Source organism: Anomaloglossus baeobatrachus, chromosome 2 (assembly GCF_048569485.1).
Source record: "Anomaloglossus baeobatrachus isolate aAnoBae1 chromosome 2, aAnoBae1.hap1, whole genome shotgun sequence".
Classification (NCBI taxonomy): Eukaryota; Metazoa; Chordata; class Amphibia; order Anura; family Aromobatidae; genus Anomaloglossus; species Anomaloglossus baeobatrachus.
In genome coordinates, this window is record NC_134354.1 from 424,227,325 (window position 1) to 424,239,890 (window position 12,566).

The following is a 12,566-nucleotide window of genomic DNA, read 5'->3' on the forward strand; positions in this document are numbered from 1 at the left end:
TTATATTAGATAAGCAGTTTTGTACATCTAGTGTCTTTAAGAGATTAAACCCTTAACCTGTGACATTTTTATGTGGGGTGTATGGGGCGGGTCCAGGAACGGAGCCCACTGGTCAAACGCTGGTTGTGTCAAATAGCCGGGATCTGCCTGTAACAGCAGCAATTAGAGCTTGTTCCAATTACTGCCGTTAACTATTTAAATGCCACTGTCAATTAGTAACAATGGCTTATTTGCTGATGCGCTTTTTGGCTCCCATCACCGGGCTCTGCTGAAGGCTCCCATCGTTGCCATCTTAGCCCTTCTATCAAACCCAGCATTGGGCTGACCTTTATAAGGCATTGTTAATTACACTATATACTGCTGGTTCAAGTCCCATGAAGGGACTTAAAATTATGCAAAAATCTAAAAAAGTTGTGAAAAGAAAAAAAAATATAAAAGTCACCCCCATTTTCCCTGTTTAAAAACTAAAGAAAAAATTAATAAAAGTAAACATACTTGATATTATTGTGTCTATAAAAGTCAAAATATGATATAAAATATCAACATATAAAACTATTTCAACAGGGCAGCAAACTCCCAAAAGAAAAAAAAATACAACTACTAGAATTGCCATTTGCCAATGACAGAACTCCCATACAAAAAAAACAAAAAAAAACAAAACCCAAAACAATAGAAAGTGAACAAAATATTAAATATTGTAAAAGATCGCACAACATACTCAATAATAGTATTAATGAAAACTTCAACTCACACAAAAAAAGTCCTCATTTAGCTTCATCAACGGTAAAATAAGAAAAAACTACAGGTCACAGAAAATGGTAAAACTAACCAATTATTGCTTTCTATAGAAGTTTGTAAAAAATATTTTGATAGGAAAATACATTAAAAAATCTTAGACATTTAGGGGTCCTTTGCACACTACGACATCGCAAGCCGAAGCTGCGATGCCGAGCACGATAGTCCCCGCCCCCGTCGCAGCTGCGATATCTTCTGATAGCAGCTGTAGCGAATATTATCGCTACGGCAGCTTCACATGCACTTACCTGCCCTGCGACGTCGCTCTGGCCGGCGACCCGCCTCCTTCCTAAGGGGGCGGGTCGTGTGGTGTCACAGCGACGTCACACGGCAGGCGGCCAATAGAAGCGGAGGGACGGAGATGAGTGGGACGTAAACATCCCACCCACCTCTTTCCTTCCGCATTGCAGACGGGACGCAGGTAGGAGATGTTCCTCGCTCCTGCGACTTCATACACAGCGATGTGTGCTGCCGCAGGAACGAGGAACAACATCTTATTGTCGCTGCAGACAAAATAATGAAAATGACCGACACTACACCGATCATACGATACCGACGCTTTTGCGCTCGGTAATCGTAGTTAAAACGATTTACACACTACGATGTCGAGAGCGACACCGGATGTGCATCACTTTCGATTTGACCCCACCGACATCGCACCTGCGATGTCGTAGTGTGCAAAGGGCCCCTTAGTATCACTATAATCATACCAACCTGGAGAATCATATTTCCAGCTCATTTTTACCACTCACCTAATGGTGTAAAAACAAAACTCCAAAATTAATAGAGGAATGGCGTCTTTCATCATTTCCCCATCCTTGGATTTTTTTTTCCCGTTGTTTAGTACATTACATGGTAAAATGGATGGTGTCATTTAAAATTACAACTCTTCTGGCAAAACAATAGCTATGTCATTGGAAAAATAAAAAAGTTATGGATCTTGAAAGAAGGGTGGAAAATGGAAAGTGTAAAAAGGGAAAATCACCAGGTCTTCAAAGGGTAAAGGAAGAAAAACACTGCAAATAATTTTTACCTTGGAATCTCCTGCGGCACTAGTTTTTTCCACTGGGCTACCAAGTTCCTGGCAAGATCTCCCACTAGTTCATGCTTTCGTAGTCCATTTACAGTCTTTCCGACTCTAGTGTCCTATATAAGGCACCATAAAATATGCAGTTACATAACCAACTTTACACATTACTTTCACTTTCTATACAAATACAAAGAGTATTGTTTGTAATATTTAAGGATTAAAGGGCATGTCCAGTCTAATGTTGGAAAATTAGGAGTATCCACAAATTTGATAGTGATGACAAAGCTATAGATCATCAAACGGAGGGGTCTGATAACTGACAGCTCCATTGATCAACTGCAACCAGCACTGCCAGAAGCCGGATGTAAACAGTGTACAGAGCTGGAACAGCACAGCCCCACACACTGTGTACTGGCCCCTGCCAGGTAGTGCAACTTAGCTTGGCCTTAATGTAAATGGAAGATAAACTGCAGTACTAGTCAGCAGACATTAAACAATGTACACGGCTGATCTGTACATTGGTTAGATCCGCCAGCAGATGACGGAGCAGATATTAGCTGAAGGGTGGCAGTAACAGGTGTCAAGATCTCCAACAATATCATATTAATGACTGTCTTATGGGGAAGAGTCTGGGGTCCATATACTAGACAGTAGGCCAAGTCACCAGATATTGCTGGGTTTGACCGATGTTAGCCTAATATGTATGGGGGCCTTATCTACCATGTAGAGCACCATTCCAGCGTTTGCTTTTTTTTTTTTTACCGCTGGAGTAGACGCTTTTAATCTAAAGGCTGCTTTACACGCTTCAATTTCTCGTGCGATCGCATGTGCGATTGTACCCGCCCCCATCGTTTGTGCGGCACGGGCAATTTCTTGCCCGTGTCGCACAAAGTCGTAAACCCCCGTCACACGTACTTACCTTCCAAACGACCTCGCTGTGGGCGGCGAACATCCACTTCCTGAAGGGGGAGGGACGTGCGGCATCACAGCAACGTCACACAGCGGCTGCCCAATAGAAGCGTAGGGGCGGAGGTGAGCGGGATGTTTACCTCCTTCCTTCCGCATTGCCGACGGCCGCAGGTAAGCTGCAGTTCATCGTTCCCAGCGTGTCACACGGAGCGACGTGTGCTGCCTCGGGAACAATGAACAACCGGCGACGTTGAAAATGAGAGACGTGTCAACGAGCAATGATAAGGTGAGTATTTTGCTCGTTCACAGTCGCTAATTTGTGTTACACGCTACGATGTCAAACGAGGCCGGATGTGCGTCACTAATGACGTGACCCTGACGACATATCTTTTGATAAATTGTAGCGTGTAACGTGCCCTTAAGGTTCCTGAGTATAGTCTCATAATTATCAGCCATTGTCTTCATCATCTATCGCCACTGCTCCTTTCACCCCTCTTCAGTTTGGGATCTGCAGACTGCTCCAGTGTTTCATGGAGCGTGCCAGAGGTTACTCTTCAATGTAAGTTTATGAGAGCCTTGTTCTGGCCTCATTCTGGCTCTCATAGACATGTATTGAGAACTTGTTACTTAACTTCTGACTTCCGGACAGTCAGAAGATGTGGTCACAAGATGGCGCCATGAGACCAGAGCAGCACCAATAAAGAGTGAAAATGCTGGAGGGTGAATATAGAATCAGGGGCAGTGACCTTAGATTAAAAGCACCACTACAGAGCTGAAAACCCCCCACAATGAAGTGGTGCTTTCATGGGGTAGTCCCATCTCCAAGATCCTATCCCTTTATTTAGTAGGTGTCATTATTATTATTATTATTATTATTATTATTATTATAATAATAATAATAATAGCAAATACCTCTAATTAGAAATGTAGTTTACTTTTCCTGATTAGCTATGTCTCTTACCTCATGGGTGGGACATAGCAGCAATTTAGGGTATCAATGGTTACAACCACTCATTTAGTGACAAAGTGAATCATAAGAACTATACTACACTTCTAATTGGAGGGATTTGCTAATATTATTATTATACCTACTACATATTGGGATAGGATCTTGGACATGGGAATAACCCTTTCATGTGTGTAATGTGATATGAAATCTTCAGAGGTGTGAGAATCTGATACTATACAGCAACTTACCACCAAGATGTCAACAGTAATAGGTAAATCAGCCAATCTCTTCAAAGTCTTCAGAAGCTATAAGAAACAAAAAGGTATAAAAGCTAACTAGGAGAACCATTATTCACAACGTATGGATATTGGTCACAAAAGATAATATCTTAATATGTAGACTTTAAGAATTCAACACACTACATATACAGTGGGGAAAAAAGTATTTAGTCAGCCACCAATTGTGTAAGTTCTCCGACTTAAAAAGAAGAGAGAGGTCTGTAATTGACATCATAGACCACAACTATGAGAGACAAAATGAAAAACAATCCAGAAAATCACCTTGTCTGATTTGTCAAGATTTTTTTTTTCCTGCAAATTATGGTGGAAAATAAGTATTTAGTCACCTAAAAACATGCAAGATTTCTGGCTCTCACAGATCTGTAACTTCTTCTTTAAGAGGCTCTTCTGTCCTCCACTCATTACCTGTAGTAAACGCACCTGTTTGAACTTGTTATCAGTGTAAAAGACACCTGTCCACAACCTCAAACAGTCACTCGCCAAACTCCACTATGGTGAAGACCAAAGAGCTGTCGAAGGACACCAGAAACAAAATTGTAGCCCTGCAACAGGCTGGGAAGACTGAATCTGCAATAAGCAAGCAGCTTGGTGTGATGAAATCAACTGTGGGAGCAATAATAAGAAAAAGGAAGACATACAAGACCACTGATAATCTCCCTCGATCTAGGGCTCCAAGTAAGATCTCGCCCCGTGGGGTCAAAATGATCACAAGAACAGTGAGCAAAAGTCCCAGAACCACACAGGAGGACTAGTGAATGACCTGCATAGAGCTGGGACAACCATAACAAGGGCTACCATAAGTAACACACTACACTGCTAGGCACTCAGATCCTGCAGTGCCAGACGTATTCCCCTGCTTAAGCCAGTACATGTACGGGCCCATCTGAAGTTTGCTAGAGAGCACTTGAATTATCCAGAAGAGTACTGGAAGAACGTCATATGGTCTGATGTTTGGTAGAAACACAACTTGTGTTTGGAGAAGACAGAATGCTGAGATGCATCCAAAGAACACCATACCTACTGTGAAGCATGGGGTTGGCAACATCATGCTTTGGGGCTGTTTCACCGCAAAGGGACCAGGACGACTGATCCGTGTACATGAAAGAATGAATGGGGCCATGTATCGTGAGATTTTGAGTACAAACCTCCTTCCATCAGCAAGGGCATTGAAGATGAAACGTGTCTGAGTCTTTCAGCATGATAATGATCCCATGCACACCGCCAGGGTAACAAAGGAGTGGCTTCGTAAGAACCTTATGAAGGTCCTGGAGTGACCTAGCCAGTCTCCAGATCTCAACCCCATAGAAAACCTTTGGAGGGAGCTGAGAGTCAGTGTTGCCCAGCGACAGGCCAAAAACATCACTGCTCTAGAGGTGATCTGCATGGAAGAATGGGCCAACATACCACCAACAGTGTGTGCCATCCTTATAAAGACTTACAGAAAATGTTTGATCTCTGTCATTGCCAACAAAGGATATATAACAAAATATTTAGATGAACTTTTGTTATTCACCAAATACCGTATTTTTCGGACTATAAGACGCACTTTCCCCCCCAAATGTTGGGGGAAAGTGGGGGGTGTGTCTTATAGTCTGAATGTAGGGCTCCGGGGAATGAGGGTGCTGCGATGGAGCGGGTTATCGGGGACACGAGCAGGCTGTAGCAGCGCCTGCCGTGACCCAGTGGGCCTGCTCATTGCATATGCACGCTCATCCTCCCGCCCATCTCTCAGTGCTGAAGCTGGCGCTGACAGGTGGGCTGGATGATGGGTGGGGGATGCGCACTTACTAAACAGCCGGCCGCATGATCACCCCTGGCAACTACAGCCTGGAGTGATCATGTGCGGCTGTATTCACTGCTCCCCGCACATCATCATCAGCGCGGGGTGCAGTGAATCAGTACACTCACCGTTCCCCTGCAGCACCGCGATCTCCTCCTGTCTGCCGGCCACGCTGTGTGGAGACTAGTGGTACTCATAGCAATGACGTCATCGTTGTGCGCACGTGTCCACACAGCTGCGCCAGCACAGACAGGAGGATATCGCGATGATGCAGGGATCGTGGCCGGCTCCACACAGCGCTGCTGGCACAGACGGGAGGAAGAGGAGTGATGCTGCGTGGAGCGAGGCAAGGTGAATATAAATGTTTATTTTTAATTTTTTTTCTGTGTGTGCCACAGGATGCAGGACATATAGCAGGATGGCGGTATATGAGCAGGATGATGGCATATAGCAGGATGATGGCATATGAGCAGAATGATGGTATATTATGAGCAGGATGATGGCAGTATATAGCAGGATGATGGTGTATATAGCAGGATGGGAGCACATACCAGGATTGGGGGCATGTAGCAGGATGCGGCCATATGCCAGGGTGGGGTATATAGCAGGACAGGATGCGGCCATATGCCAGGATGGGGAATATTTCAGACAAGAAAGCTGTGGAAAAAAAAGCGCATATAGGGTCTTACCCTAGTATATAAGGGGTGGGAGGAGGGTGAAACTACTCACCAGATATTGTTGTGAAAGTCACAACAACTGTAGTCGCATGTAGAATCTGATCAAAGGCTGCAGCCACCCGAAACGGCAGATAACAGAGAGCAAGAGAGAGGGGTGTTTGATACTGCGCCAAAAGATCACTGGAACAGATGTTTAGATTAATGTATCTTTATTTCATCCAGGTCTACGCGTTTCAGGAGCCACTGCTCCCTTCCTCAGGACCGTCAGGAAAGACAAACATCAAATTTGATGTTTGTCTTTCCTGACGGTCCTGAGGAAGGGGGCAGTGGCTCCTGAAACGCGTAGACCTGGATGAAATAAAGATACATTAATCTAAACATCTGTTCCAGTGATCTTTTGGCGCAGTATCAAACACCCCTCTCCCTTGCTCTCTGTTAGGATGGGGAATATAGCATGATGCGGCCGTATACCAGGATGTCAGTATATAGCAAGATGGGGCTATACCAAGATGAGGGACATATATACAAGGCAGGAGGATCATTACCAGGATGGGGTATCTTAGTAGAGAATTTGGGGACATTACCCGCATAATAGTGTCAGCAGCAGATCCTCGCCCCATAACAGTTTGTCATGACCACATTTTTTGCTTAAAATTTTATTTTCCTATTTTCCTTCTCTAAAACCAGGGTGCGTCTTATAGTCTGAAAAATACGGTACTTATTTTCCACCATAATTTGACAAGGTGATTTTCTGGATTGTTTTCTCAATTTGTCTCTCATAGTTGTGGTCTATCTATGATGTCAATTACAGGCCTCTCATCTTTTTAAGGCCCCTTTCACACGTCAGTGATTCTGGTACGTTTGTGCTTTTTTTTAAACGTACCAGAATCACTGACATCCGCAGACCCATTATAATGAATGGGTCTGCTCACACATCAGTGATTCTGGTACGTTTGTGCTTTTTTTTAAACGTACCAGAATCACTGACATCCGCAGACCCATTATAATGAATGGGTCTGCTCACACGTCAGTGATTTTTCACTGCACGTGTCTCCGTGCGGCGTACCCGCGTGTCCGTGATTGCCGCACGGAGACATGTCCATTTTTTTCTGGCATTACTGATGTTCCACGGACCACGCAGTGGTGTGATCCGTGAGACACGTGCCAGAAAAAAACGTGCTTTTAAAATAAAAATCATTTTTACTCACCCGGCTCCAGCGATGTCCTCTGCAGCCTGTGCAGCTTGTTGCTTCTGAGCCGGCTCATTACTGTCGCGCATATTCATGATGCATGACACACCTGACCCGGAAGCAGCTGCTGCGGGGGTCAGGGCCGGCCGGATGCTGCACCGCGGGAGCGATCAGCACCATGGAGAGCGGGAGCGGGCGCAGGTGAGTTAATCTCTAAGTGCAATCACGGGCCACGGAGAACGGAGCCTGGATTGCACTTAGACAACCCACATGTGCCGTGAATCACGGCACACGGAGGGACATGTGCGTGTTTTACACGACAGTGGAAAACGTCAGTGTTTTTCACTGACGTGTGAAACGGGCCTATGTGGGAGAACTTGCACAATTGGTGGCTGACTAAATACATTTTTCCCCACTGTATATACAGATAGATATATACACTAGCACATACAAAATAACTCAATACACTTCACATATGGAGGCCAGGATAGTAGCATATCTGCATGTTGACACCTTATGTAAGGGATATAATAGCATATATCCTACACATGGGGAAGGAAGGGCGTTTCCATTACTGCGACCTGGTGTCTAGGTAAAGGATCCCTAGTCAGGGACCTAAAGGGCCAGAGGTGCACCACTGGATCCAGTAATACTATGGTATGTTTAGTCTGATGAAGGGGCACTACTCTCGAGATTATCATTGAAAATCCAAATAATGCATAGTACAATATAATAATAATTATATATACACATACTGTACATGTGTGGAGAATATATATATATATATATATATATATATATATATATATATATATATACACGCACACACAATATATTATACACGGTGAAGGAAACAATTATTTGATCCCTTGCTGATTTTGTAAGTTTCCCCACTGACAAAGATATGAACAGTCTATACGGTAATTTTAAAGAGTTGGTTAATTTTAACAGTAAGAGAACATCCAAAATAAATTCCAGAAAAATCACATTGCAAAAATTATGTAAATATATTTACAGAAGGTAATAAGTATTTGATCCCCTACCAACCATTCAGAGTTCTGGCTCCTACAGACCACTTAGATCAGGGGTCTCAAACTCGGGTGGGTGTATGGGCCGCACAGAGGAAAAAAATAATTTGAGGGGCCGCTTTCTTTACAGGACAAAGTGACATTTTTATTGGTACCATATAGGTATATATTTTTTTTACACACCTTGGGATCACTGATATTGAACATTTTTCACTTGTTCATTATAATAAATGTGCACATTCTTTGTTTAAATATATATATATAAAAAAAAAAAGTGATGGTAAAAAAAAATGTTATGCCTTTTTTTATTTTTTTTTTACATTTTATCCCTTTCTTGTAACTAATAGTGTTACAATTATCACTATATAGAAATTTTGGCCAACATCTTTTAGTAATGTTCCCCATCTTGTTGTAATGTGCCCATCCTTGTCCCCTTGTAATATTGTGCCCCATCCTTGTCCCCATCCTATAGTAATGTCCCCAGCCTTGTCCCCATCCTATAGTAATGTCCCCAGCCTTGCCCCCATCTTATCGTAATGTGCCCATCCTGTAGTAATGTGTACAGCCTTGTCCCTATCCTATAGTAATGTCCCCAGCCTTGCCCCCATCTTATCGTAATGTGCCCATCCTGTAGTAATGTGTACAGCCTTGTCCCCATCTTATAGTAAAATTCCCCATCTTTGTCCCCTTGTAGCAATCTCCCTATCCTGTAGTACTGTCCCCATCATATAGTTGTCCCATTCTACATTAATGTGCGCATCCTACAGTAACGTCCCTATCCTATAGTAATGTGCCATCCTTGTCCCCATCCTATAGTAATGTCCCCAGCCTTATCCCTATCCTATAGTAATGTTTCTCATCCTTGTTCCCTTGTAGTAATGTCCCTATCCTGTAGTACTGTGCCCATCCTATAGTAATGTCCCCATCCAATAGTATTATGCCCATCCTTGTAATGTCCCCATCCTTTAGTAATGTGCCCACCTTGTCCCTATTCTATAGTCATGTGCCCACCTTGTCCCCATCCTATAGTCATGTGCCCACCTTGTCCCCATCCTATAGTAATGTGCCCACCTTGTCCCCATCCTATAGTCATGTGCCCACCTTGTCCCCATCCTATAGTCATGTGCCCACCTTGTCCCTATTCTAAAGTCATGTCCCCATCTTGCCCCTATCCTGTAGTAATGTGCCCACCTTGTCCCTATTCTATAGTAATGTCCCCATCCTGTAGTAATGGGTGGGGGGGGGCAGTGGTGGCGGTGGCTGAAAGGGGGCAGGGGCGCTATAACTTACCGATCACTCTCAGCTTCCACAGACTCTGGAGTGAAGCTGAGGGTGGTGGTCTCCGGCCTCAGATCCACAGTGATTGGAGAGATCAGTCACAAGGCCGGTCTCTCCAATCAGAGCTGGGGGCGGGTGAAACTGAGGTCACCCAGCTCCAGCCAATGATCGGTGCTACAGCTGCACTGATATGGCTGGATTTAAATGTTTCAGCCGTTTTCAATGGCTGAAACATTAGTGGCTGTGATTGGCTGACGAACGCCGCTCAGCCAATCACAGCCTCCGTAGGTTCGGGGAGGAGACACCACCCCTCCTGAGGTCCCCTCCTCCCCGAATCTAAGGTATTTGCAATGCAAAGCGATCGCAGCCACCGGGGCCGCGATCTCGCCATGACGTACTGGGTACGTCATGGGTCCGTGCAGGGGCCGCAGCCCCTGTCAGTGATTTCTGTCAGATGATTGTTTTGCCGGCGCGAGAGAGCGCAGAGTCCTTGACTCAGAGATCAGCGTCGGCAAAACATTCATCTAACAAAGTGCAGACAGTGGCTGTGGCCTGCACCAGCCGCGATAGAAACAGGGGCCCGAGCCTGGGGGCTGCACGAAGCAGCCTGAGGGGCCGCATGTTTGAGACCCCTGACTTAGACGCTCCTAATCAACTCGTTACCTGCATTAAAGACTACTGTCTTAAATTATCACCTGTATAAAAGACTCCTGTCCACAGACTCAATTAATCAGTCAGACTCTAACCTCTACAACATGGGCAAGACCAAAGAGCTTTCTAAGAATGTCAGGGACAAGATTATAGACCTCCACAAGGCTGGAATGGGCTACAAAACCATAAGTAAGATGCTGGGTGAGGAGACAACTGTTGGTGCAATAGTAAGAAAATGGAAGAAATACAAAATACTGTCAATCGACATCGATCAGGGGCATCATGCAAAATCTCACCTCAATGGGGCATCCAGGATCATGAGGAAGGGGAGAGATCAGTCTAAAACTACACGGGAAAACTTAATGATCTCAAGGCAGCTGGGACCACTGTCACTAAGAAAACCATTGGTAACATGTTACGCTGTAATGGCTTAAAATGCCGCAGTGCCCACAAAGTCCCACTGCTCAAGAAGGCACATGTGCAGACCCATCTGATGTTTGCCAATGAACACCTGGATGATTCTGAGAGTGATTCGGAGAAGGTGCTGGGGTCAGATGAGACGAAAAATTGAGCTCTTTGGCCTTAACTCACCGTGAGGTGTTTGGAGGAAGAGAAATGTTGCCTATGACCTAAAGAACACAATCCCCACTGTCAAGTATGAAGGTGTAAAATCCTGAGTGACTACATCCTTCCCTCTGCCAGGACATTAGAAATGTGTTTTCCAGCACAACAATCACCCAAAACATACAGCCAAGGCAACAAAGGAGTGACTCAAAAAGAAGCACATTAAGGTCATGGAGTGGCCTAGCCAGTCTCCAGACCCTTAGTTCCATAGAAAACTTATAGAGGGAGCTGAAGCTCCGAGATGCCAAACGACAGCCTCAAAATCTTAATGATTTAGAGATGATCTGCAAAGATGAGTGGACCAGAATTCCTCCTGAAATGTGCGCAAACCTCATCAACTACAAAAAACGTCTGACTGCTGTGCTTACCAACAAGGGGTTTGCCACCAAATACTAAGTCTTGTTTGACAGAGGGATCAAATACTTATTTCTCTCTACAAAATGCAAATACATTTATAACATTTATAAAATTTTATGCAAAATGATTTTCTGGAATTTATTTTGGATACTTTCTCACTGTTAGGCTGGAAACACATCTATGCGAGTAAAATCGGTCCGACTGGGCTGAAAAAAACTCGGCTGATTTTAGTTCACGTTAGGTCCGAGTGCAACGCAAGTGCGATGCTTTTTCTGAATAAATTAATGATTTTACTAGCGTGTGTAATGCGTGTGTAATGCGTATTTTTTACTATGTCATCTGCCATTCAGCGCTGTTACATGGCCGCTGACAACAGACACAGACAGCCATGCAGCAGAGCTGAATGGCAGATGACAGCAGACACAGACAGAGCCGCACAATCAGAATGAACTCGGGTGAACTTCACCCGACTTCATTGTCATGCTGCGGCTCTGTCTGTGCCGCGTCCTGATTAGCGGTCACCTGTGAAGGGCTCACCGGTGACCGCTAAACTCCTGAGTGACTGAAGTTAGCAGCCCTCTCTCATATACTCACCGATCCCCGATCACCGGCGCGGCGCTGCACGGCATTCACACTGCTCCGGCGGCTTTCACTATTGTGAAAAAGCCGGCCGCTCATTAAACAATCTCTCGTATTCCCTGCTTTCCCCGCCCACAGGCGCCTATGATTGGTTGCAGTGAGACACGCCTCCACGCTGAGTGACAGGTGTCTCACTGCAACCAATCACAGCAGCCGGTAGGCGAGTCTATACTGTGCAGTGAAATAAATAAATAAATAATTAAAAAAACCGGCGTGCGGTCCCCCCCAATTTTAATACCAGCCAGATAAAGCCATACGGCTCAGGATGGGGAGCCCCACGTTATGGGGAGCCCCCCAGCCTAACAATATCAGTCAGCAGCCGCCCAGAATTGCCGCATAAATTATATGCGACAGTTCTGG

At 44.7% G+C, this 12,566-nt stretch overlaps 1 protein-coding gene across 1 annotated transcript in view; it reads right to left on the bottom strand.

Annotated features, from left to right (window-relative positions):
• The window catches only part of ELOA (elongin A), a 113,370-nt gene that overhangs the window by 65,293 nt on the left and 35,511 nt on the right, over positions 1-12,566 (bottom strand). The window contains exons 2-3 of the mRNA XM_075336206.1: positions 3,932-3,988; positions 1,829-1,941 (exon numbers count right to left, since the gene is read on the bottom strand). Coding sequence (XP_075192321.1) covers positions 1,829-1,941; positions 3,932-3,988 — 170 coding nt within the window. The remainder of the gene's footprint in view (positions 1-1,828; positions 1,942-3,931; positions 3,989-12,566) is intronic.